The 27,300-nt window shown below is 35.4% G+C and overlaps 3 protein-coding genes across 3 annotated transcripts; all 3 read right to left on the minus strand.

Annotated features, from left to right (window-relative positions):
* Positions 1–4,320: 4,320 nt before the first annotated feature.
* LOC142551139 (heavy metal-associated isoprenylated plant protein 32-like) lies at positions 4,321–6,753 on the minus strand. Its single transcript, XM_075660200.1, has 3 exons — positions 6,197–6,753; positions 5,905–5,980; positions 4,321–5,669 (listed from the first exon to the last, which is right to left on the minus strand). Exons 1-3 carry the CDS (start codon positions 6,224–6,226, stop codon positions 4,321–4,323), a joined length of 1,455 nt encoding a protein of 484 aa, XP_075516315.1. The 5' UTR covers positions 6,227–6,753.
* A 9,592-nt stretch (positions 6,754–16,345) lies between these two features.
* Positions 16,346–17,086, minus strand: LOC142550560 (uncharacterized). The gene is made up of 2 exons (XM_075659634.1): positions 16,693–17,086; positions 16,346–16,593 (listed from the first exon to the last, which is right to left on the minus strand). Exons 1-2 carry the CDS (start codon positions 17,084–17,086, stop codon positions 16,346–16,348), a joined length of 642 nt encoding a protein of 213 aa, XP_075515749.1.
* Positions 17,087–23,802: 6,716 nt separating this feature from the next.
* LOC142550561 (uncharacterized) lies at positions 23,803–25,752 on the minus strand. Its single transcript, XM_075659635.1, has 4 exons — positions 25,516–25,752; positions 25,288–25,395; positions 24,858–25,188; positions 23,803–24,704 (listed from the first exon to the last, which is right to left on the minus strand). The coding sequence occupies exons 1-4, from the start codon at positions 25,750–25,752 to the stop codon at positions 23,803–23,805; spliced, it is 1,578 nt and encodes a 525-aa protein (XP_075515750.1).
* Between the last annotated feature and the right edge of the window lie 1,548 nt (positions 25,753–27,300).

The raw sequence follows: 27,300 nt of genomic DNA on the forward strand, positions 1-27,300 counted from the left end.
AATCAAGTAAAAACTCATCGGATCTCTTCACAAAGATACTTCCTACGACAATATTCAGAAAGCACATATATAATATTGGGATGCGCAATCTACGAAATTTGTGAAGAATTGTTCGTGTCAACATGAGGGGGAGTTTACGTGACTTGCACTCTTTTTCCCTTACTATGATTTTTATCGCAATGGGTTTTTCCTAGTAAAGTTTTTAACGAGGCAGTATAAAAACACGTAATGAAGACAATCATTATGATCATCATCACAAGGGGGAGTGTTGAAAAATAATATTTAAAATGTGTGTATTAAATATTTGAATGTTGAAAATAAGAGTTGTAAATATTGAAAATTAGTGTGTGATGAATAGGTAATAATGAATTTATTTTTGGATTATTTGTAAAGATTTTCTATAAATAGATCTCTCATTTGTGAAGAAAATCACAATTGAGTTGAGAGAAAAATATTATAAAGTGTGTAGTCTGAGATTTTTACTTTTTACCATAAATTTTTACTTTTTCACAACAAATCTAATAAAAATATTTATATTGATTTATTTATTAGTAACATAGTATGTATCGAAATGTGAACATAACACCAAGATTCAAATTTTACAAGCTGAAACAAGTTTTTAGTTTTTTTTATTAAAATTTTAATCAACCAATAGATTACATAACATATAATTTTTGTTTTATAAATTGATATTACAAAATATTTAATATTTTGAATTTAATTTTTATAAAGAAAATTAGATTTTAAAAACAAAACATTCTAAACATTTTGGTACCACATTGTGCATTTTGAGAGTCACATACCATTAACCAACACCCCCCCGCCCCCCAATTTTAGCTCAATGTTCAATCAACTTTTTGGCAATAAATTTGACAAGGACCAGCTAATATTTGATTCGAGTGAAAACATAACATACAAGGAATAAATTTAGTTATTCCCCGTTAACGCCATCTTTCTAATCCATAAATCTATTTTGATGCAGTTTCTGCACCAAAATAGTGCAGTTTCTGCACCAAATATAACATTCATCTCCAACCCATTTACTTCAAATCTTACACTAAAAAATATATTCCTATAATATTCTTTTTGTTTACTATTTATTTGTGTGTTAGATATTTAATTATAAAATTATTTAAAAATATATTTATAAATTTATTGTAACGTCCGAAAAATCGTATATTCGAGCGTTATAAACGCAAAGGCACGTTTTCTAAACTCTTTTAAACATCACACAAATCATAATATGTGTGTTTTATTTGATTATGCATGAAAAATACATGGGTTCGATTATTTTACGTTACAATACGAATTTTCAAAGTTTTAACGATTTTACGTTTATTCGAAAAACGATTTTTTTTATCCAACGATACGCTGCCAAGGTAGGATGATATATGAATAAAACTTGACCAAAACATGATAAATAATTGAGAAAACAAGCTGGAACCGAAGGGGAGGAAAAGAAAAGATGGGCCGAGAGTTTATTCAAAAGTGTGTGTATGCTTGTTGGGGTTCAAGGGTTCGGTCCTTATGCATGGGGTCAAGGGGCTCGATCAGGGCTGGTTCAGGGTTAGGGTGGTCTTGTTCTAGGGCTGGGTTGGGTCCTAGGGCGGCTAGGCTTCGAGCTAGGGGCTGGGGAAGAGTCCACGTGAAGTGGGACTCTCCCCCATGCGTGTGTACTGCTGGGCTACGAGAGAGGGCTGCAGCGGGGCTAAGGGCAAGCTAGGTAGGTCCATCAGGGTCCAGAGGCAATTGGCAGGGGTACGGGCCAGGGGCTGGAGCGGTTGGCCTGGTGTCTGGCTCGAAGCGAAGATGGAAACGTGAGGGAAACAAGGCAGCAGGTGGAGCGCGCAGGATGATGTTCTGATTTATGTGCTTCGCCTCTTGGGTTCAGGGCTTGGGCTGGTCTGGGTAGGGGCTGGCCGTGGTCCAGGGATGGTTAGGGTCGTGTCGGCTCAGTGGTAGCTCGGCTGGAAGGGGCCTAGGCTAGAAAGGAGTCCTATTGCACCAAGGAACTCACGCTCACACACATGCAGGTTTGGGGTGCTTTTGTCCAGGAGAGTTTGAGCGACTTAGGGGCTTGTTCTTTGGACCGGGCTTGGTCAGGAGGGTACCTAGGAGGGTTATCTAGGGTTTGGCTCAAGGTGGCTCGGGCGCGGCTCGAGTAAATCGGGAGATGGCTAGGTCGTTTTGATTAGATGTCAATATTTCGAATTTAAGAATTGAAATTGAGTCCATGGGTCCACGGGTGTGGCTCATGACTTGAAAGGGTAGAATAAATACTAAAAATATTATGTTTAAAATTTGGGATCAAAATAATGAGTTTTGGAATTTTTCGGGATTTAATCGCCGTACGAAACACTAATTAACGAATTAATTGAAACACCTAGTTTTAAGTTTTATAAAATTATGGAAAATTAGGTTTAAGCTTAAATAATTAATAAAAGTCTAAGTTTTTTTAATTTGGGAATTTTATATTAAGGTTTGATTTAATTCGGGATTAAAACGCGTTAATATGTCTTATTTAAAGATTAATTTAAAAGTCATCGATTTAAGCCAAATAAAAATATGAGAAAATTCATGTAAGCTTAAATAATTATTTAGAATAATCCCATGTCATTAAAAGTCAGAAAAAGATAAATTCGAGAATTTTTACGTCCAGGGGCAAAACGGTCTTTTTACACTTAGGAAAATTCATAAACGCTTGGCAGCGTCCCGAAGGATCATAACGAATGTTAAATGATATTATATGATTTAAAATGATGATTTTGATGATAATATGTATTTTTATGATTTATGTTAAATCTGTGCAATTTATACAGTTTAAAATGCTATTTTTGGAAAGTTGTCGTATTTTATGATTTTAAAAGAAAAAGAAAAATATTTTGAGGAATGTGAATTGACTGTGACAAAAGATATGATTTATGATATATGATTTTGTGGGGATAACGTGAGGGGAAAATGCCCCAGAGGGAACCTATTTACGGGAAAAGGCCCTAAAGGGAACCCATGTTTGGGAAAAGGCCCCCGAGGGAACCCGTCTATAGGAAAAGGCCCCCGAGGGAACCCCAACGATCGTATTTCCATGGTGGAGCCTAGTGCACCCCCCATGGACCATGTGGAGCTAAGACTGCAGTCGACCAAAGAATAAAAGCTAGTCACTTTCAAAGATCAAAGTTCACCCAAAATGATATATGATTGAAAGCTTATGATAAAAATGATTTTTATGATATATGATTTATGATGATGATTAAAGCTATTTTTAAATGATTTTTAAAATGATTTATTTATGCTTAAAGTTATTTTAAAATGATTTTACTATTTATGATTTAATTATACTTAAATGATTTTTAATGGTTTATTTATGTTCAAAAGATTATTTTAAATAAAAATATGATTTTTAAATGCATGTGAATGTATATGTATTATTTGCTATCCATGTTTAGAACGCGTTGAGTTTTTAGACTCACTAGGTTTGTATGATGCAGGATTTGATGATTTTTGGAGGCGGTGACGATTGAGTCGATCGAGTGCAGCAGTACACACCCGAGGGCCTTTATGTTTCCGTACTAGCTTATTAGATTTATGATTTAAAGATTTATGTTCATGATTTTTATTAGAAATATTTTTATGCTTTATTTATTATTAGTTGATCTTTTTAAAGGTCAATTTAGGAAGTTTTGGTTAGGTGATGATTTAGTATTTTGTTTTATGCACTTGAGATTTAAATTGTTAAATTATTTTATTTAGTAATTTAGAATTTATGGTTTGAAAAAAAAAACAAAAATCGAGATCGTTTCATTTATATAATTAGATATTTTAATTTTTATTATTAAATATCTATTTATTAAAATAATAAAAAAATATTATTTAAATATATCTAATTATTGAATTAATATAATAATATATCATATGATTAGATAAATAATATTTATAATTCTTAAATATTTATAATTAAAAAACAAAAAAAAAAATTTAAAAAAAAAAAGAAACTTCCCTGCGCCAAATATGGGGCAGAGGGGATCTCTCCTGCGCCAAAATGGCGTGGGTTGGACATGTCCTAAAATCACCAAACACCCACAACAACTGAAAATTCAATTCTCAAGAAAAACTCAAAATCCCATTTTTTTATTATTTCATTAATGTTTCCAAACAAATAAAGATTATTATCGACACTAAATCTAAGGTTGAGATTCAGAAAAAAGAAAACCAAAGTAAACGCAATTTCTATGTATATTATGGCATATCATCAAGACTAGTGACAAGTCAAAAACTTAAAAGAGTAGAATCAGGCCTCAGTTTTGGTATCTGTATTATTGATCTTCACATGACACTGCAGCTCGACGTGTCTTCCTCGTTGAACATGGTGTAATGGTCGGTCCGGCCGCCGGGTGGAGGAGCATATGGATACGGGTGTGGGGGATAAGGAGGCGGCGGCATGTAATTTGGGGGATAAGGAGGCGGCGGCATGTAATTTACGTCTGGTGGAGGCGGGGCATACATCATCGGCTGGAACCTCTCGTTACCATTGGTCTGTTGCTGGTTCATCATCATAGCTGCTAGTTGCTGCTGATAGTAAGGGTTTCGAGCCAGGTGCTCGGGGAGGGGGCCACCTTGAAGGTATCCGGAGCCTGCACCGCCTCCACTGGTGTTCATGGCCGAGGTAGGTAGGCCTTGAACTGCGGCAAGATTGCTGATTTGGCCTGCCGGGCGTACCGGGAGGCTGCCCATTAGCCCCATACTACCACCAGGATTCATGCCCATCATATTTGGCGTTCCACCTCCTTTATTGGCCACATTTGCCATAAAGTTGTTTCCATTGGCCGCACCATCGCCGCCGCCGCCGCCAGAGCCAGCACCTAGCTTGAACTGACCACCACCGCCTCCTCCAACGACGCCGCCACCACCACCATTTTTGCTTCCTTGAGGCTGGCCACCACTTTTCTTCCCACCCTTCCCACCACCTTGGGATTGGTTATTAGCATAGTTGTTTCCATTATTACCTTTATTGCCACCATTTCCACCGCCTCCTCCACCACTGCCAATATTCATCTGAACCGGAATGTTACCTCCACCACCACCAACACCCTTGGCTTTTCCACCTCCATTTCCTCCAATATTTCCTCCCATCATGTTACTCGTCAGCATTTTCGGCATCTGTGGACCACCCTGGCCATTACCCATCATCGGCTTCATCTTATTCAATGGAGCATCCTCCAAATCATCATCATCCAACTCATCGTTGTCATCCTCTTCATCATCACTCAAATCTTCATCCTCAGGCAAGTTAAACCTCACAGATTTCTGATTCTGGTCCTTGTTAAGTGGTGGCATCTTCAGATCCTTCATTAACTGTGGCGGCATTTTCGGATCCTGAAACCCTTTCATCTGTTGAAGCTGAGGAAGTTGGCCGGCCGGAGGACCACCTTTTTGTTGGCTGTTGCCACCTTTCTGATTCTGCCCTTTGTTGTTGGCACATTTTGCTTGCTCAATTTGCAATGCCTTCTGCTGATCGTTAAGCTGGCTTTGAGTATTATTGCTCACATTCAATGCACCCCACAATTCTGCATGTTTCCCGTTCTTGGTAAGCTTCTGGATCAGTATAGATGGATCGACATCTCCAGACACTGTAACCTTCCCCTGTTCTGAATCAATGTTTATGGTGTACACACCTAGGATACAAACACAATTCGCACACTCAAAATTTGTAAAACTTATGCCAAATTCAAACAAAATTATGTTTTTCCCACAACCATTTTCAGGTATTCGTAGGTACAACTCCTGGATACAGTGATTTTCGGAGAAATATACGTACGCACAAACATTTGAGTTCTTTTGGCATGGATTAGATTACAAAACAAATATAAGAATATGACAACGAATTGTGCGTAGATATAGGGAACGTACCATCAATCTTCTGCAGGATTTTCTTCACTTTTTGCTTACAACCATTACAGTGTATATTGACTTTAAGAACACAAGTCTGCAAGTAAAAAAAAAAAAAAAATCAAAGCCAAAGAAACGACGACAGGGTAAAGCTTACAACTTTGTCATTCAGAAGCCATAATCAAAGCCAGAAGCAACCACTAAAAGTGAAAAATGACATTAAAGATCTTGAGTTCGCCACAAGCAAGGTCCATAAAGCCAAAACACATTTCGCACACTAATATTAAATGAAAATTTGTTAGAGAACGAGTACCTGAATCTTCAAGAACTCTTCTTTGCTCATTTTATTCGGCCAAAAACAACAAACAGAAGCGAACAATAACACAATGAGGTGAATTAAAAGGCGAATTGACGATAGATCTGAAAAGGGCTGATTTTCACATACAACAATGGACTCATAGAAGAAGGACTAAAAATGCAGGTTCCTTTCTTCTTCCCTGGTAAGTAAAAATGGGCAACAAACACTAGCTAATCAAAGAAAGTTCGAGAGGAAGAAACAAGTGTTCAGTCCTTCGTAGAAAAAAGATATAATTTCAAGAATTGTGGTAGACATTAAAACTTCTCTACAGCGGTCTGGTTTCCTTTATTTCAGAGAGAGAGAGAGAGAGAGAGAGAGAGAGAGAGAGAGGTGCGTGTTTGTACGTGAAAAGGAAAAAAAACCAAAACTCTCTTTATCAGCAATCCACGACAAATAACATAAAATGCAAACTCGAAATTCTTGATTTTGAAGCTTTGTTTATGAATAATCTCTTCAGCAAAGTACGATTAGACCAAGTGTTTCCCATACTTTAAACCAGACAACTATATATTATAATGCATTATATTTCTACTGTTTCTTGATTTCTGGGTGTTTGAGGTATGTTCTTGGCTTGGCTTGGCTTTATATAGAGTTGAAGCTGTTTGGCTTTTTGTCTCGGTCAATTGTTTCACACAGTAACACTGATAAATTTAAAAAATCCGATGAAATTTGTGAATATTTATTACAAGCAGTTCTTGTCAGATTTACCACATTCCATAAATTTTTAGGTACAATTATATTAAGGTAATTTATCGCAGCTTATATGACAAAAAAAATATAATTTCATTTTCTGTATTTTGCAGATTGCCGCTATGGGGAAACATGCTTTTTTTAAATAAAAAAAATAGTATAAAAAATTACGATTATGTTATATACTTGATTAAATTTAATCCATGAATATAGAAAATTCGATTTTAATTTTATGTGAGGATCGTTTCTTTTTCTTTTTTTTTTAAATGGTGATATAATTTATTTTATTAGATGTGAATGAGCATACATTTGAACTTTTTTTATATATATATAAAAAGTTCAAATTTGTAATATAAAAAAAAGAACAGTTGGAAAACAAGCTTGGAAATTACTATTATTTTATTTTTTATTTCCTAAATTTTATGTAATGTTAAGTCCGATTAATACAATTTGATTCCTCAGGATTAATTCTTAAATAAACAAAATAAGGGATTTTTTTTTTCCAAAATGGAATACATGAAAATTTATGAATCAGTGGGGATTTTGTGGAAGATTTGGTGAAAAAAGTACAAAATCCTATGGAAAATTTAATAAATTAATTTATCTGGTGAAAATCATTGGGTTAAGATTATGTATTAATTAAATTTAAAACAAAGTTTCTCATTCTGGTCAAAGAGGAGATTTTGGTTGATTTAATATAGCTGTATTTTCTTTTTGGAAAGGAAAAATGAATTAATACAATGAGATCTTTTAAACTTTTTTTTAAGAAGTACTCTCTTGAGACCATCTTTTTATTTTAGGAGACAAATATCTTAAACTCACGAAAAAATGTGATTTTTTATGTCAAATTTTTTTTTTCAAAATATAATCGACTTATCTCACATTAAATTTACTCTTATTTATGATGCGAGAAACCACATATTTTACATGATTGCTTAAATATAGACTTGACAAATGAAATGTTTTTTTTTTAAAAATAATATAAAACTATATAATTCATGATTTATTTAGGATTTTAGAATGATGTTTTATTAATTAGACAAAAACTTGTGTAACACGGGTCGTATTTTGTGAAACGAATCTCTTATTCGGGCCATCCATGAAGTATTACTTTTTATGTTAAGAGTATTACTTTTTATTATGAATATCGGTAGGGTTGAACCGTCTCACAGATAAAGATTCGTGAGATCGTCTCACAAGAGAACTACTCAATTAATAATACGTAACTGCCGTTGAAACGTGATGCGCAAGAAGAGTTAAAATGATTTTCACAGCGCACGATCGAACGTCCAAACATGATGTTAGGTCTATTATATATTGATGTGTTTGTAAGGAAAACAGTTATGAAACAATAATTATTCAATTAAATAAAAACATTTAAACGTAGCACATTAAATAATAAGTAAAATTAATTAAAGATTTTCCCACATAAAATAAAATTTTGGGAAAAAATTTGTGATATGATACCTCGTTCTTTGTTTAGAACAATTCCATTGTCTTTATTTTTCACATCGTCTTCACACATTCGGAGAAGACAATGGTTCTTGGAACCTCGATTAGAATTAGCATATCCAAATATAGCTTCGCAAACGAGCAAGGAAGTATGAACCTTTTCCGAGATCGAAGAACAAGAGCGATATTTTCATGCGAGGGTTTGCGATTTTTGTATCCGATGAGAGAGATTACTCGACACCGTATAATGAAAATTATACAGCTTTATATAGAGAATGAGTACAATATTAATTACTATAATCGTAACGTCGTATCTCACGAATTAAAAACAAATTTCGGAAAACAAGAAAGGAAAAAGAGAAATCACGAGTCTAGATAATCAACATTTCTTACACATGCATGTGTCGAAAATTGACACATGTCAAAATCTGGACGGCCTGCACCACGTCGAGCAAGCCGTAGATTGCGTGGTATTTTAGAATCATACGACTCGGCGACCATAGTTTAGTCAAACTCACTCGCATATGTTATACTTTAAGGCTATGTTTGATGTGTATGATATGATAACTAAAAGATTACTAATTAGTGTGATTAAAAAATGAGAGATGATGATAAATAATATAGTGAGATAAAATATACGATGTTTGGTATGATTTTAAAATTATAGATTAATTTTGTGTATTATCTTGAAATGACCAAAATATCCTCAATATGTGTATATAATCACCTTACCTAAATATAATAAACATAAACAAAAAATAAATAAATAATAGAAAATAAAATAATAATAATAATAATAATAAACAAATAAATAATTTTAAAAAATATTTGATTAATTCTTATTATTTTTAATATTATTTATTACCTATTCATTAAATATCATTCATTATTATCTTTTTTTCTTGTTAATATTTATTATATAATTATTTCTTGTTACTTGTAATGAATTTTGTTGATTTTACGTTGATTATTTCTTATTATTTTGTTACTAATTCATTTTTATTTTACTAATTATTCTTCTTCCGACTCGTAACTGTTATTATTTATCAAAAATTTATTTCTTATTATTTATTAATAACTTTTTTTATTATACAAATCCTGATATTAATAATAATAATTCATTTTCTTTATTTTCTAAAATTATTTTTTATATAATAATTATTCTCCTTATAATTAATGATATATTATTTTAATCAATAATTTAATTATAGTTTCAACATTAATTATAATTATAATTATAATTAATCAGTAATTTTATTATTCAATAATTTCTTATTAATTTAATTAATTTTTTTTATCATTATTTAATTTTATATTATTGATATTAATTTGTATCTTCTCATTTATTAGTATTATTATTTTACATCTTATTTATTATTATTATTATTATTATTATTATTATTATTTTGAATTATATAATTTGAAAAATAATTAAAATTTAAACAGTGAGTAGTAAATCCATAAGCTGTGATTAAGACGATTTTTAAAATTTTACAATTATATTTTATTGCGTAAACTTTTATAATTTAATATTTATATTGAATTCTTATCATAAATATTATTAAATCATATGTATAAATTTAGTTCATACTTGTTATTAAAGGGTAAAACAAGAATTATATATTATTGTCCTTGGGTTGTATAAAGAATCACTTGGACAAGATGTAATTGTTAATCTCCCATGTAATATGTACAGTGCGGGCCATACACGGGCCATGTGATAGCCCACAAGATAATTGAGAGTACCAATACTTATACCAAACATGTGATGATGAGTGATTACTCACCAATCACCCTTTTATCATGCCAACCAAACTAACCTTTAATTTGATAACTTTATAGATTTCGAAGAAATAAAATATGCACATTATATAATAATCATAATTAACACGTTTAGTTTTTAAGGAATAAAATTCGATATGAGTATTTCTAATAGTGTCCGAGGATGTCCATACTTGTGATGAATATGAACATATTATAGAGTTTTAGTAAAATTTACCATTTGTACATGAAATATATAATTCAAATAATTTAATTTTCCTTAATTTTTAAATAATGTTTATTAACTAGAAATGTGTATTCATGTGTTAGTGACTATAAAACATGGCGTGACTTTTGTAGGCTCATTTTTAGTGAATTTGCACATTTTTTTGTGAACCTATAAAACCCATTTAAATGGAATTGAATATAGAAGGGGTAAATTTGAAAAGAAAATACTTCCGTGTATCTTTGATTTAAAATTCAGTAATCAATAAATGACAATACTAGAAACTTAGTTTTAACTTCCTTACAAAGACAAATTTACATTTTTTGCCTTTTTATTATTTAAATAAATATATAATTTTATTCACCAAAATAATTGTGTTTTCTCAATCTACCAAATTAGTACCTATTATGGGATTTCAGATACTTGATTTCGCTATTTGAATACTCCAAATATATAAAAAAAATATTTTCGAGTAATCACTACTAATTCAGTCATTGTTGGTCTTTTCATGAAAAATCTATTAGGATGACTTATTCATGTTATTTTATTTTTTAAAAAAAACATATTTCATCACTCGTCATGAAATAAGATTAAGTACTTATTTTGATCTACAAAGTATCTATTTTGGAGTTTTAGATGCTTAAACTTGCCTATATGAATACTCAAAATGAGTAAGACAATACTGAATCTTCGAGCGATTACCATAAATTCAATAATTATTGGCCTTTTCCTTGAAAATGCATTAAGATGACTTATTCATTTTATCTAATTTTTGAAAAAACACAGTTTCTCACTCATCATGGAATTAGAAAACATACTTATTTTGACCGATAACGTATCTATTTTGGGGTTCCAGATATTTAATTTAGCTATTTGAATACTTTAAATGTGTAAGAAAATGTTTGAATTTCAAGTAATATTGAGTGACTTTTGATGGTTTAATTTGTAAAGTTAAAATGTGATACATAAATTGGTACAAAAATTATTTAATTAGAGTATACAAATACTTGAATTTACCCTATAAATACTCATATCCAATTATTTGGGAAAATCAAAATATAATTTAAAGTTAATATTAAGTGGCACTGATGATGACATTCGTGAAGTAAAAATGTGATATCTAAATTAATATATGTAAAACATAATTCGAGTCCACAAATACTTGATTTTACCTTTTAAATACTCAAATTAGATTATTTGATGATGTCAAAATATATACTTTGAAGTTAATATTGAGTGGCTTTTGATGATAAGATTTGTGAATTGAAAATGTGAAACCTAAATTGGTACAAACAATACCTATTGAAAATGTGATACTTAAATTGGTACAAACAATACCTAATTCTATCTCATATATACTAGATTTTACCCCTTTAAAACTTAATTTTTATTATTTTGGGATGTAAAAAAATATAGTTTCAAGTAATATTGAATGACTTTTGAAAATTTCATTTGTTAAGTTAAAATGTGATAATTAAATTGATACAAAGAATATCTAATTCGAATATAAAAATACTTGATTTTACTCCCTAAATACTTATTTTTGATTATTTGAGGATGTAAAAATACAGTTTGAAGTTAATATTGAGTGACATTGATGATAACATTCGTGAAATAAAAATGTGACACCTAAATTAATAAATATAATACATAATTCGAGCCCACAAATACTTGATTTTACCCTTTAAATACTCAAATTCGATTATTTGAGGATGTCAAAATATATAGTTTGAAGTTAATATTGAGTTATTTTTAATGATGAGATTTGTGAATTCAAATGTGGTATATAAATAGGTACAAATAGTACCTAATTCGATTTCACATATACTTGATTTTACCTTTTTAAAACTCAATTTTTATTATTTTGGGATATAAAAAAATATAGTTTAAGTAATATTGAGCGACTTTTTATTTGTCATTTATGAAGTTAAAATATGATACCTAAATCGGTAAAAAGGGTAAAATCAAGTATTTCTGGACTCGAATTATGTATTATTTGTATTAATTTAGGTATCACATTTTTACATCATGAATGTCATCATCAAAGGCCAGTCAATATTAACTTCAAACTATATACTTTGACATAAAAAATTAATTGAATTTTAGTATTTAGGGAGTAAAATCATGTATTAATAGACTCGAATTAGATACTCTTTGTAACGTCCAAAAGTCAACCCATGTAAACACATGCATGCAAATGGATTAAATTGCTTAATTGTTTTATTTAATTTTAAATGCTTACATGACGTATATTATATGGTTAATGGTCTAATTGCATGATTTTATGAAAACTGTAGATTTTACCTGAATATTCGACAATAGGTTGGGGAATGGAGGCCGATCACGACCAAGATAAAATAAATATTTTTCAATAAATATTTTCAAGGCTTATTTATATGATTAAATTTTTCTAAAAATGGTAGAGTTCAAATTATTTTACGAGATAAGCTCTATTATTATCCGGGAAGCCGGTTTTGCGGAAAACGAAGGACTTTAAAAGATCAAAAGTACTATATCTGAAAACTAATTTTTTATAAATTTTTATTTATCAATTAAATAGGTGTTATTGGTGTTAGTGTGTTTTCACTGCCGCAAGTGTACGATGTCAAGTTTTAGTAAAAATGAAGTTTTGAATACGAGTGTCGATCCCACGAGTAGTGTAAACTAAAATTATATCAATACTTGTAATTATAATAGTCTCAACTTTATTTAGAAAAATCAAAAGAGATTTGGTTTGCTTAATCGAATTAATAGAAAACAAAGAATTAATCTAATCACCGAGTTGAGAAATAACAATGAGAGAAAGTATCTAGAGAAATGATTTCACCAAATTTCCACGATAGTTATTCTCATTTAAATTGATATTCATGAATTATTTAATGACTAATAACACTTAGTTATTTTATTCTCCCTTTCCCAAGTGACGAATAAATTGTATCAATCAAACTTCGATTCAATTAATCCTAATAAAATCTAAGTTTAATTGATAAATGCAAACAATGTTCTTACATAAGCCTCGCTAAATTTATACGCCTTCCGAACGATATAAACATTCAATGATGTGTCTCTAATGATCTATAATCCTAGTCCCTCTCCCGAGTTGTAGAATTAATCAGACAATACACAATATATGGTCAGTAAATTGCAGTAGAAATAAACACAGAGAGACACAATTAAATATAAAATGGAATTCAATCATATAAAATAAATACGTCAAATTATCGTATCCACAAAGCTATATCATTCTCTAGACTGCAGAATTAGTTCATCACGAAATCCAAGCTAAAACAAGGCATGTTCAACATTTTAGACATCGCAACACACTAAAATATAGAAAGCGAAAGAAGAGATGACAAATCAAAAGTGGCGTCTCCGTCTCCAGATTCGTTGTTCTTCGTCTTCGTGATCTATCTTCGTGCTTCTTTCCATTTTGTGCCTGTGCTCTACGGCTCTCGTGTGCTTTTTCTCCCAAGATGGCTGAATCCCCCTTTAACCTAGGATCCATGCAAATTTATAAAATTTCTGGATGCTGCGCGCGCGGTTGCGCATGATCTCGTGCGGTGGCGCGCAAGCTTCTGGTCTCTCGCTTGTTTCTGCGTGCGCGCGGTTGCGCGTGAAGTCGCACGGTTGCGCGTGCTCCTCAGGTCAATGAGCTTTATCTGTGCGCGCGTGGTTGCGCGTGAAGTGGCGCGGTCGCGTGTGCCTTTTTGTCGATCTTCTTGCATATCATAGCGCGCGGCTGCGCGCAAGGTTCTGTCCGAGGGCTTCATGGCACTATGTTTTGTTGACTCTACTTGGTTTCGTGTGCACTCTTTTCTCCTTTCCTGAAATGACAACAAAAACAAAACCAAAACGCATAATTCCGTTCGAAACTAACATAATTCAATATGGATTCTTATATAAATTAAGTGCAAATCTTGCACTTATCAAACCCCCCAAACTTGAATTTTTGCTAGTCACGAGCAAAATGAAATTAAAACAGGAACTTAATCAACAAGTAATGATAACGACTAACAGTCATGGATATGCAACCATTGATCTTGGCCTCCGACTAATCCATTTTTATGTAATTCATAATCACTCAAGAGTCACGTGCGTGTGTGATATGTAATGTTCATTTACCCAATCAAATGCTCAAATAAATTTACAGCACCCACTAGCCTTATAAGCTCAAGAGATTTTCAGTTCAGTTTAACTCACTTCATTAATATACAAATTCACTTACACAGATATCAAAGGACTTTATTGGTGATTATTTGGTTCAATAGATACTCCATTTCCCATATTTTCCTTTTTCACCACTTTTTGATTCATTCATTTGATTGTTTTTTTCTTCTTTTCAGTCTCTTTCTCAACTTCTTTTTGCACATTTTTTCTCTTCAAGAAGTATATGAATCATTACAACACCCATGAACTTATTTCTCTCAAAATTAGATTGGACAATAAGTGTATAAGCTTTATTAGGTAGTTGTTGTGGATGTAGAATAGATATAAGTGGAGGCTAATTGCATGTCATGGACACACACCACTTGATTTTTTTTAAATAGGCTCAAAATGAGGCACTAGGGATATTTCATGTTTATTTGGTAGGCTCGAAGGCTCAAACGGTTCCAAAGATTGTCTAAATCATTCCTATGTCACATATTATTCGTATTTCGCCTCGAAAAGTGTTCAAGAAAGTTCTAGTTTTCCGTCAATCCATAGGTTAACTCATACAACCCAATCACATGCATTTTTCAATAAAAAAAGATTTATGAGATAGGTGTATGAAGAAAAATCAAGCATCTCAATCTACTCAAGGCTCAATGGGCTAACGAACGATAATAACAATGAAACAGGTCCCAAAGACATTGAGAAAGATTGCCTAGGTCATTTCTGTGTTTGCAAATATGTCAGTTAATGTCATGTGAGAAATACTAAAATTCAGATCTCTATTGTCTATTTAGCATCACAGGTATGTAAATTATCTCCAAGCATTGATAGTATCAACAAACATTACCGTGCAAGGATATTTGTGACTTCCAAGTCATTATGAATACATATATGCATTAGAACCACGATTTCATTTTCATCATCGGCCATACAATGACGTATCCATGACTCTTCCTAACAAAACTAGCAAGCAATAAATAAATAAATATTTTTTTTACTACTGCGAAATACGAAAATTCTAGCTACTGTGCAGAAAATAACTAAACTAACAATGAATTAACAACTCAAACAATCAATACGCAAAGCAAATGACCCCCCAAACTTACAGTATTCATTGTCCTCAATGTATAATTTAAACTATAAATGTGACAACACATACCTCACGCACGAGTGTCAGAACTCATTGCTCAAGTTTTTGTCCGCAACATCTTCATCATCCTCATCCATGGGCTGCGGCGGTGGTAGATCTGGTGGTGGGTACTGTGGTGGCCAGTCTGGTTAGCGACGGTGGCGCTGGAGGTTGTGGTGTGGAGATGTTGAGTGGGGGTTGAGTTTAGATGATGAGTGTTTTTGGAGTTGAAGGTTTGTGGAAGTTTTTGAGTTGGAATTGGTGGAGAGGATGGAGTGTTTATGTTGGAGAGGATTTAAGTATATGGAGGTGAGTGTTTGTAAGGAAGGGTGAAGGAGGCGGTGGAGTTTGTGAGGAAGGAAAATATGATAGTAAATTCGTGAGGTAGGATATATAAAAGAAAAAATTGTACATGGTGCGCGGAAGCGCGTGAAGTGGCACGCCCGCGCGCGCCATTCTGTCCTCCCGCAATAATTGAGCGCACGCGGCTGCGCGTGATGTCGCGCGGTGGCACGCATAAATCTTCAAAAAAAAAAAAACACTTAAATTAATACTTGACTAGAGAAAATTAAAATTAACAACTAAAGAATTGAAATCAAATAAAAAAAACAAAATGAATGCAAAAAATAAATGTGGGTTGCCTCCCACACAGCGTTTGGTTTATTGTCATCAGCCCGACTGTCACTAATCCTGTTCATGGTGGGTCGTATGATTTCTTGGATGCTCTTATTGCCACCAGTTGACCTTCAACTTCCATGGTCATCTTTCCTCGTTTCACGTCAATGACGGCTCCAACAGCAGCCAATAATGGTCGTCCTAGAATGACGTGAATGTTCTGACTATTCTCCATGTCAAGTACCAGGAACTCTGCTCGAATCTTCAATTTGTCGATCTGAAGTTCAACATCTTCCACAATACCCAACGGTGTCCTGATCGATTTATCTGCAATTTGTAAACTTAGTCATGTGGGCTTTATCTTGCTCAATCCAAGTTTCTCGTAGAGAGAACTTGGCATTATATTCACGCTCGCTCCTGAGTCACATATAGCTTTTTTCACTAAATGACCCCTTATTTCACATGGTACAACAAATTCCCCGGGGTCTTGCAGCTTCTGAGGAAGATTTCCTTGCCTCCCCTTATCATCTCCTCCAGTAAATGCCACCTCTACCTGCTCTGCAGACTGAATGTTAGAGTGTAGGTTCTTGAGATTTTCAAGACCTTTCTTCTTTTGAAACTCAGCCTTCAGTTGTAAAAATCTTCGGGGATAGGGAAGTAAGGAAATATCAATGCATTGATCAAAATCATAACTCTTACCTTTCTTACCTCGATTCCCTTTGCTTGGAGTCGGCTTATCCTCCCAGCTAGGTTTATGATCAACTTTTTTCTCTTCTACTTCCATCATTCCAATCTCCTCAGTGCTGTATAAAAACGACATTCACTTCTCTCAAATTTGGGTCTGCAGTCTTTTGTACTGTTCCTGACAGTTGAGACGTGAGTTGCTTCGTTATCTGTCTCACTTGCGATTCAAGGATTTTCAAGAAAGCACCAATATTCGCCATGTGTGTCTCAAGGTTGTCCAGTCTAGACTCAGTTCTAGACATCCTCTTACCAGATTCAACAACAAATGTTCCAACCAAGTCTTCAAATGATGGCTTCCCTTCCCCATTTGATGTATTAAACTCCGGTGGAAGGATTCAATACATTCTTATTATTTGCGTAAAAAAAATTTTCATGGTTTCTCAAACTAGGATGGTAAGTGTTAGGGGGAGGGTTACCTCGATATCCTCCATAGCCTCCAAAGTTCTTGTTGTTGATATATTGCACTTCTTCAGGAATTTACAATTCTTCAACAACAAACGATGGTCCCTCAGTGTTTGATGTACACACTTTATTCATAGTTGCGATCTGTGTAGTCAATGCTGATACTTGCGCAGTGAGTGATGTGATAGGATCAACAGCATCAACTCCAGCTGTCCTCGGTACTCCTGACCTCTCAGACGGCCATTGGTAGTTATTAATAATCATCTGCTCAAGCAAGTCATAGGCTTGAACAGGAGACTTGGAAATGATCATGCCACCTGCCACTGCATCTACCGTTGTCCGTGTCTGACCATTCAACCAGTTATAGAAAAGCTCAATTTGTACCCAGTCTTCAAAACCATGATTCGGGCACCTCCGCAACAACTCCTTGTACCTTTCCCATGCCTCATAGAGCTGCTCAATGTCAGTCTGCCTGAACGTACTAATCTCAATCTTCAACTGCGCAGACTTTACAGGGGGAAAATATTTATAAAGGAACTTTGTTGCCAACTCTTACCACGTTGTGATGCTCCCCAACGGAAGTGATTGGAGCCATCCACTTGCTTGGTCCCTAAGAGAAAATGGAAAACAAACACAGTCTAATAATATCATCAGGAACAATATTAATTTTTACCGTATCCGTGATCTCCAGGAAAGTCATCAAATGAACGTGAGGATCAGCAGTGGCAGTTCCCGCAAATTGGTTATGTTGAACCATATTTATCAGTGCAGGCTTCAACTCGAAATTGTTGGCATTTATGGTCCCCCGAGCAATGCCAGAATAATGTGAGTTGATCAATGGTCTGAAGTGATCTCTGATAGGTATAACGTCTGGCGGGTTATATCTCGCGTCCTCTCTGTTTTCAGCAATTGCTTGGATTTATTCCCTTCTCGCTTTTCTTAGTCTTCTCGCAGTTCTTTCGATCTCTGGATAAAAAATAAGCAGATCAGGGCTGTGCGATCTTAACATGCACTGCCAAGCAAAGAAAATGAACAACACAATAAAAATAAAATAAAATAAAATAAAATCTCTAAATTAAAATCTAGACTAATTGGTAATAATATTGATATAAATTCAAATTTGACACTCCCCGGTAACGGCGCCAAAAACTTGTTAGTGTGTTTTCACTACCGCAAGTGTACGGTGTCAAGTTTTAGTAAAAATGAAGTTTTGAGTATGAGTGTCGATCCCACGAGTAGTGTAAACTAAAATTATATCAATACTTGTAATTATAATATTCTCAACTTTATTTAGAAAAATCAAAAGAGATTTGGTTTGCTTAATCGAATTAATAGAAAAAAAATAATTAATCTAATCACCGTGTTGAGAAATAACAATGAGAGAATGTATCTAGAGAAATGATTTCACCATGTTTCCACGATATTTATTCTCAGTTAAATTTATATTCATGAATTCCAATTATTTAATGATCAAGAATACTTAATTATTTTATTCTCCCTTTCCCAAGTGACGAATAAATTGTATCAATCAAACTTCGATTCAATTAATCCTAATAAAATCTAAGTTTAATTGATAAATGCAAACAATATTCTTACCTAAGCCTCGCTAAAGTTATACGCCTTCTGAACGATATAAACATTCAACGATGTGTCTCTAATGATCTATAATCCTAGTCCCTCTCCCGAGTTGTAGAATTAATCAGACAATACACAATTTATGGTCCAGTAAATTGCAGTAGAAATAAACACAAAGAGACACAATTAAATATAAAATGGAATTCAATCATATAAAATAAATACGTCAAATTATCGTATCCACAAAGCTACATCATTCTCTAGACTGCAGAATTAGTTCATCAAGAAATCCAAGCTAAAACAAGACATGTTCAACATTTTAGACATCGCAACACACTAAAATTTAGAAAGCGAAAGAAGAGATGACAAATCAAAAGTGGCGTCTCCGTCCCCAGATTCGTTGTTCTTCGTCTTCGTGCTTCTTTCCGTTTCGTGCCTGTGCTCTTTGGCTCTCGTGTGCTTTTTTCTCCCAAGACGGCTGAATCCCCCTTTAACCTAGGATCCACGTAAATTTATAAAATTTCTGGACGCTGCACGCAGGTTGCGCATGATCTCGTGCGGTGGCGCGCGAGCTTCTGGTCTCTCGCTTGTTTCTGCGTGCGCGCAGTTGCGCGTGAAGTCGCGCGGTCGCGCGTGCTTCTCAGGTCAGTGAGCTTTATCTGGCGCGCGTGGTTGCGCGTGAAGTGGCGCGGTCGCGCGCGCCTTTCTGTCGATCTTCTTGCATATCATCACGTGCGGCTACGCGCTGAGGTTTTGTCCGAGGGCTTCATGGCACTTTGTTTTCTTGACTCTACTTGGTTTCATGTGCACTCTTTTCTCCTTTCCTGAAACGACAACAAAACAAAACCAAAAACGCATAATTCCGTTCGAAACTAACATAATTCAATATGGATTGTTATATAAATTAAGTGCAAATCTTGCACTTATCAATTGGGCCTAAATTATCTAAGATTAGTAGGCTCAATTTATCCTAAACTTAAAGGCCCAAAACCTAAGCCCATTAACATGCAAATTAAAATCTATATAAAAAAAGAGAAATCCTAGGTCTTTTTTAGAGCCATTCAGCCGTCCACTTCACACACCATATTTCGAAAACTTGAGGAGGAGAAAGTAAGGATTCGTCGTTGCTCGTTCGTCCTTCTCCGCGCCCTACGCCAACTATCGTATATTCGAGTGTTCTAAAATGCAAAGGCACGTTTCTAAACTCCTTTGACGTATCATTCAAACCATATTATGCATGCTTTGTTTATTTTAGCATGAAAAATAATTGAGTAAAAGTCTCTTAATGTATTGACGAATATTTTCAAAGTTTTGATGCTTTTATTCGTGCATAAGTCGTGTTATGATTCTCAAGGGTGATGCTACCAATATAAGATATTAAAGGGCTAGGAAAAAGTGTCACTTAAGGGACAACATGAGGGCTACACTCGAACAAGAAGGGGCCGTGCATGGTGAGGGGCAGAGTCCTAGGGTTTTCATGGAATTTGGGCATGTAAGGGTTCGGATAGGGGAAGGAGGGCGTGCGGCTCGACCTAGGCTTGGTGTTGCGAGTTTTCACTACCGCAAGTGTACGGTGTCAAGTTTTAGTACTGGTTAGAGTACAGATATCGATCCCACGAGGAGTGTGTATAAAAAATGTATATCAATGGTCGTAATTAAAATAGTCTCAAATTTATTTAGAAAAAACAAATAAAAGGTTGGGTTTTTTGAACGAATTAATTGAAAATAATGAATTAATTAAATCACCGAATTGAGAAATAATAATGAGAGAATATCTAGAGAAATGATTTCACAAAGTTTCCACGATAAATATTCACAGTTGAATTTATATTCCTGAATTCCAATTATTTAATGGCCAAGAACACTTAGGTTATGTTATTCCCCCTTTCCCAAGTGACGAATAACTGTATCTATCAACTTCGATTCAATTATTTCTAATTAGAATCTAAGTTTCATAGATAAATGCAAACAACGTTCTTACTAAGCCTCGCTAAAGTTATACGCCTTCCGAACGCTATAAACATTTAACGATGTGTTCTAATGATCTATAATCCTAGTCCCTCTCCCGAGTTGTAGAATTAATCAAACAACAAACAATTTATGGCCAGTAAATTGCAGTGCAATAAACACAGAGAAACACAAGTAAACATGAAATGGAATTCAATCTTATAAAATAACCACGTCAAATCATCGTGTCCACTAAGCTACATCATTCTCTAGAATGGGAGATTAGTTCATCACGAAATCGAAATAAAAACGACGCATGTTCAAAGTTTTAGACATTGACATATGAGAAAATAGAAATGCAAAAGACAGATAACAAATCCGAAGTGTCGTCTCTGTCCCCAGATTCGTCGCTCTTCATCTTTGTAATCGATCTTCGCGTGTCTTGCCTTCGTCTCGCCTTCGGTCCGAGTCTTCTCCCTATATTTTCGTCTAAAACGGCGTGTCTCCTCAGATTGACCTACTCGCACCTTATATATTATTCTGAGACGCGGCGCGCGCGCGGTGGCGGTGAAAATGGCGCGGTGGCACGCGAGCTGCTGTGTCTGGCCGTGCATGTGTGCGCGCGGGTAGCGCGAGAACTGGCGCGATGGCGCGTAGGCGTCTGCTTGTTGGCTCGTACTTGCGCGCGGGTGCGCGAGAGTTGGAGCGATGGCGCGCGATGTTCTGCTCGGGTGACTCATCTTTGCGCGCGCGGCTGCGCGTGATGTGGCGCGATCGCGCGCGCACCACTGTCTGTTGGTGTGCTCTCGGTTGCGCGGTATGTCATTTTCTTGGTCCACTTGACTTCGTGTCGCTATTTTCTCCATTCCTGAAAAGACAATCAAAACAAACCAAAACGCATAATTCTGTTCGAAACAAGCATAATTCAAAATGGATTCCAATATAAATTAAGTGCAAATCTTGCACTTATAAAACCCCCCCAAACTTGAACTTTTGCTATTCCCGAGCAAAATAGAATAAAAGCTAATAAAGAAGGGAAAAATTAACGCAAACTACTACAGTCATGGATATGCGAAAAGTGATATTGGCCTCCGACTTATCTTATTTCATGTATTCATGATTTCCCAAGAGTCCCGTGCAGTATGTGATATGTCAATGTTTATTTACCCAATCGAATGCTCAAATAGAGTCATAATGCCCATTTGCCTTACAGAATCAAGAAATACTCAGTTTAGTTCAACTCACACTTCATCAAAATACAAATTCACATTCATAGATCACATAGGACTTTATTGGTGATTAATTGGCTCGATGAATATTCAACGGAATTATACCAAAGATGAAATCACACCATGAGATGCTTGCATGCAAGTGATTAAAGTCTATACTCGTTGACAATGTTTTTCAGGTATCCATAGGCTTGACTTGAACAACTTTTCTCCACTAGTATATTGGATAAATGTGACAAGATTAATAGGTCTTGTAGGCTTGTAACGTTAGGCCACGGCTCATGGCTACAATAAAAGGTATGGAATTCAAAATTTGAGAGAAATAATCGAATCTTCGTCAATTTCGCTAGCATTTCATTCACCATCTCTTTATTGTTTTCTTCCCAATCATATCCTCCATTTTCCAATTTTTTCTTTTTCACCACTTTTGTGTGATTCTTTTCATTGTTTTTTCTTCCTCTTTTCTTTGCCAACTCCTTTTCGCACACTTTAACTTTTTCTTTTTCTTTTCAAGGAGCATTTGAATCATTACAACACCAATGAATTTATTTTTCTCAAAAGCAGGTAGGAAAATAAGTGTATAAGCTTCATTTGGTAGTTGCTGTGGGATATAGAATAGATACAAGTGGGGGCTAATTGTATGTCATTGACACACACCACTTGATTTTTCAGTAGGCTCAAAATGGGACACTAGGGATATTTCATGTTCATTTGGTAGGCTCGAAGGCTCAACGGTTTCAAAGATCGCCTAAATCATTCCTATGTCACATATTATCCGTATTTCGCCTCGAAAAGTGCTCAAACAAGTTCTAGATTACCGTCAATCCATTAATCATCTCATACCAACTAATCATCTGCATTTGTTCAACAAAAAATTGATATACAAGGCATGCACAAAAGAACTCTTAAGCATCTCAAAAACTTTCGAGGCTCAAAGGGTTACAATTGACAGTAAACAAAGAACAAAGGCCCAAAGATATTGTGAAAAACTGCCTAGATCATTTCTATGTTTGTGAAAGTGTCAATCAATGTCATGCAAGAATTACCAAAAATCAGATATCCGTCGTCTATTTAGCATCATAGGCATACAACTTGTCTCTGAGCAACAATAGTATCAATAAACACGACAGTGCAAAATATTTGTGACTCCTAAGTTATCATGAACACATATAAACTTCAGGACCACAATTCAATTTTCATCATCGGCCACACATTTTTCTTATCCATGACTCTACCTAACAAATCTAGCATGCAATAAATAAAAAAAATCAAACTAACTACTGAGCGATAAAACAAAAAATTTGCAGAAAAATTCTAAAAATTCTAACAAGCAACGCAATTTTACCCTCCCCCAAACTTAAAGTATGCATTGTCCTCAACGTATAGAAATAAAGAACACGACAACACATACCTCGCGCACGAGTGTCAAAACTCGGGCGCTCGAGATGTTGTCCGCAGCATCTGTGTCATCCATGTCCATGGGCTGCGGCGGTGATAGATCTGGTGGTGGGTAAAATTAACAACTAAGGACGTAAAATAAAATAATAAAAACAAAATGAATGCTAAAGAAAATAAATTGTGGTTTGCCTCCCACACAGCGCCTGGTTTAACGTCATCAGCCCGACTATACCAATCTTGTTCATGGTGGATCGTATGATATCTTGGAAGCCTTGAGTTCTATGTTTTGACCATCAACCGCCATGGTCAGTTTTCCTTGTCTCAAATCAATGACGGCTCCAGCAGTAGCCAAAAATGGTCGTCCTAAAATAGCACGAACATTCTGACTGTTCCCCATGTCAAGCACCACAAAATCTGCAAGGAGCCTTGTTTTATCAATCTTAAGTTCAACATCTTCCACAATACCCAGCGGTGTCTTGATCGATTTATCTGCCATTTGTAAACTTAGCCCCGTGGGCTTCATCTTGCTCAATCCAAGTTTCTCGTAAAGGAAACTTGGCATTATGTTCACACTCGCTCCTGAATCACAAATAGCTTTTTTCACCGATTGACTTCCAATTTCACATGGTACAACAAATTCCCCAGGGTCTTGTAGCTTCTTAGGAAGATTTCCTTTCCCGCCCTTATCATCTCCTCCAGTAAATGCCACCTCTTCCTGCTCTGCAGACTGAATGTTAGAGTGTAGGTTCTTGAGATCTTCAAGACCTTTTTTCTTTTGAAACTCAGCCTTCAATTGTAAAAATCTTTGGGGGTAGGGAAGTAAATAAATATCAATGCGTTGATCAAAATCATAACTCTTACCTTTCTTACCTCGACTCCCTTTGCTTGGAGTCGGCTGATCAACTTTCTCTTCTTTGCTTACTACTCCAATCTCTTCATGCTGTATAAAAATGGCATTCACCTCTCTCAGATTTGGGTCTGCATTCTTTTGTACAGCGCCTGACTGTTGAGACGTGAGTTGCTTCGTTATGTGCCCCACTTGCGATTCAAGGATTTTCAAGGTAGCACCAATACTCGCCATGTGTGTCTCAAGGTCGTCAAGCCTAGACTCAGTCCTAGACATCCTCTTACCAGATTCAGAAACTAATGTCCCAACCAAGTCCTCAAATGATGGCTTCCCATCCCCATTTGATGTATTGAACCCCGGTGGAGGATTCAATACATTCTTATTGTTTGCATATGAAAAATTCTCATGGTTCCTCAGTCCCGGATGATAAGTATTAAGGGGAGAGTTACCTCGATATCCTCCATAGCTTCCAAAATTCTTGTTGTTGATGTATTGCACTTCTTCAGCAATTTGCGATTCTTCAACAACAAACGATGCTCCCTCAGTCTTTGATGTACTCACTTTATTCATAGTCGCTATCTGTGTAGTCAATGCTGATACTTGTGCAGTGAGTGATGTGATAGGATCCACAGCATAAGCTCCAGCTGTCCTCGGTACTCCTGCCCTCTCAGACGGCCATTGGTAGCTATTAATAGTCATCTGCTCAAGTAAGTCATAGGCTTGAGTAGGAGATTTGGCGAAGATTGTGCCACCTGCCGCTGCATCAACAGTTGTACGCGTCTGACCATTCAATCCATTATAGAAAAGCTCGATTTGTACCCAGTCTTCAAAACCATGATTTGGGCACCTCCTCAACAACTCCTTATATCTTTCCCATGCCTCATACAATTGCTCAAAATCAGTCTGCCTGAACGTGCTAATCTCAATCTTCAACTGTGCAGACTTTGCAGCGGGAAAGTACTTTGCCAGAAATTTTGTCGCCAGCTCCTGCCATGTCGTGATGCTCCCCAGTGGCAATGATTGGAGCCATCCTCTAGCTTGGTCCCTAAGAGAAAATGGAAACAAACGCAATCTAATAATATCGCCAGGAACATTATTAATTTTTACCGTATCTGTGATTTCCAAGAAGGTTCTCAGGTGAACGTGAGGATCTGAAGTAGCAGTTCCAGCGAACTGGTTTTGTTGAACCATATTGATCAGGGCGGGCTTCAGTTCGAAATTGTTTGCGTTGATGGTCCCTCGGGCAATTCCAGAATAATGATTGTTGATCACTGGTCGGAAGTGATCTCTGATTGGTATAACCTCAGGCGGCATCTGTCGGTCATTCTCTCTGTTATCAGCCATCGCTTTGATTTCTTCCCTTCTCGCTTTTCTCAATCTTCTCGCAGTTCGCTCGATCTCCGGATCAAAAATAAGCAAATCAGGGCTGTGTGATCTTAGCATGCACTGTCAAACAGAGAAAGTGAATAAATCAAAAAATAAAATAAAATAAAAGATCTAAATTAAAATCTAGACTAATTGGTAACAATACTGATATAAATTCAAATTTGACACTCCCCGGTAACGGCGCCAAAAACTTGTTGCGAGTTTTCACTACCGCAAGTGTACGGTGTCAAGTTTTAGTACTGGTTAGAGTACAGATATCGATCCCACGAGGAGTGTGTATAAAAAATGTATATCAGTGCTCGTAATTAAAATAGTCTTAAATTTATTTAGAAGAATCAAATAAAAGGTTAGGTTGTTTGAACGAATTAATTGAAAACAATGAATTAATTAAATCACCGAATTGAGAAATAATAATGAGAGAATATCTAGAGAAATGATTTCACAAAGTTTCCACGATAAATATTCACAGTTGAATTTATATTCCTGAATTCCAATTATTTAATGGCCAAGAACACTTAGGTTATGTTATTCCTCCTTTCCCAAGTGACGAATAACTGTATCTATCAACTTCGATTCAATTATTCCTAATTAGAATCTAAGTTTCATAGATAAATGCAAACAACGTTCTTACTAAGCCTCGCTAAAGTTATACGCCTTCCGAACGCTATAAACATTTAACGATGTGTTCTAATGATCTATAATCCTAGTCCCTCTCCCGAGTTGTAGAATTAATCAAACAACAAACAATTTATGGCCAGTAAATTGCAGTGCAATAAACACAGAGAAACACAAGTAAACATGAAATGGAATTCAATCTTATAAAATAACCACGTCAAATCATCGTGTCCACTAAGCTACATCATTCTCTAGAATGAGAGATTAGTTCATCATGAAATCGAAATAAAAACGACGCATGTTCAAAGTTTTCGACATTGACATATGAGAAAATAGAAATGCAAAAGACAGATAACAAATCCGAAGTGTCGTCTCTGTCCCCAGATTCGTCGCTCTTCATCTTTGTAATCGATCTTCGCGTGTCTTGCCTTCGTCTCGCCTTCGCTCCGAGTCTTCTCCCTATATTTTCGTCCAAAACAGGCGTGTCTCCTCAGATTGACCTACTCGCACCTTATATATTATTCTGAGACGCAGCGCGCGCGGTGGCGGTGAAAATGGCGCGGTGGCGCGCGAGCTGCTGTGTCTGGCCGTGCATGTATGCGCGCGGGTAGCACGAGAACTGGCGCGATGGCGCGTAGGCGTCTGCTTGTTGGCTCGTACTTGCGCACGGGTGCGCGAGAGTTGGAGCGATGGCGCGCGATGTTCTGCTCGGGTGACTCATCTTTGCGTGCGCGGCTGCGCGTGATGTGGCGCGATCGCGCGCGCACCACTGTCCGTTGGTGTGCTCTCGGTTGCGCGGTATGTTGTTTTCTTGGTCCACTTGACTTCGTGTCGCTATTTTCTCCATTCCTGAAAAGACAATCAAAACAAACCAAAACGCATAATTCTGTT

Source organism: Primulina tabacum, chromosome 7, assembly GCF_025594145.1.
Source record: "Primulina tabacum isolate GXHZ01 chromosome 7, ASM2559414v2, whole genome shotgun sequence".
Classification (NCBI taxonomy): Eukaryota; Viridiplantae; Streptophyta; class Magnoliopsida; order Lamiales; family Gesneriaceae; genus Primulina; species Primulina tabacum.

Coding starts and splice junctions, on each gene's coding strand:
- LOC142550561 (XM_075659635.1), bottom strand. CDS start 25,752: ATGGCTGATAACAGAGAGAATGACCGACAGATGCCGCCTGAGGTTATA. Junction 25,189..25,287: donor ATTTTGAGCAATTGTATGAG/GCATGGGAAAGA, acceptor TTGAATGGTCAG/ACGCGTACAACTGTTGATGC. Junction 24,705..24,857: donor AAGCTATGGAGGATATCGAG/GTAACTCTCCCC, acceptor TTGGGACATTAG/TTTCTGAATCTGGTAAGAGG.
- LOC142551139 (XM_075660200.1), bottom strand. CDS start 6,226: ATGAGCAAAGAAGAGTTCTTGAAGATTCAG. Junction 5,981..6,196: donor AAGAGTTCTTGAAGATTCAG/GTACTCGTTCTC, acceptor TTTTACTTGCAG/ACTTGTGTTCTTAAAGTCAA. Junction 5,670..5,904: donor AATCCTGCAGAAGATTGATG/GTACGTTCCCTA, acceptor TTTGTATCCTAG/GTGTGTACACCATAAACATT.
- LOC142550560 (XM_075659634.1), bottom strand. CDS start 17,086: ATGTCGTTTTTATACAGCACTGAGGAGATTGGAATGATGGAAGTAGAA. Junction 16,594..16,692: donor TTTAGTGAAAAAAGCTATAT/GTGACTCAGGAG, acceptor TACAAATTGCAG/ATAAATCGATCAGGACACCG.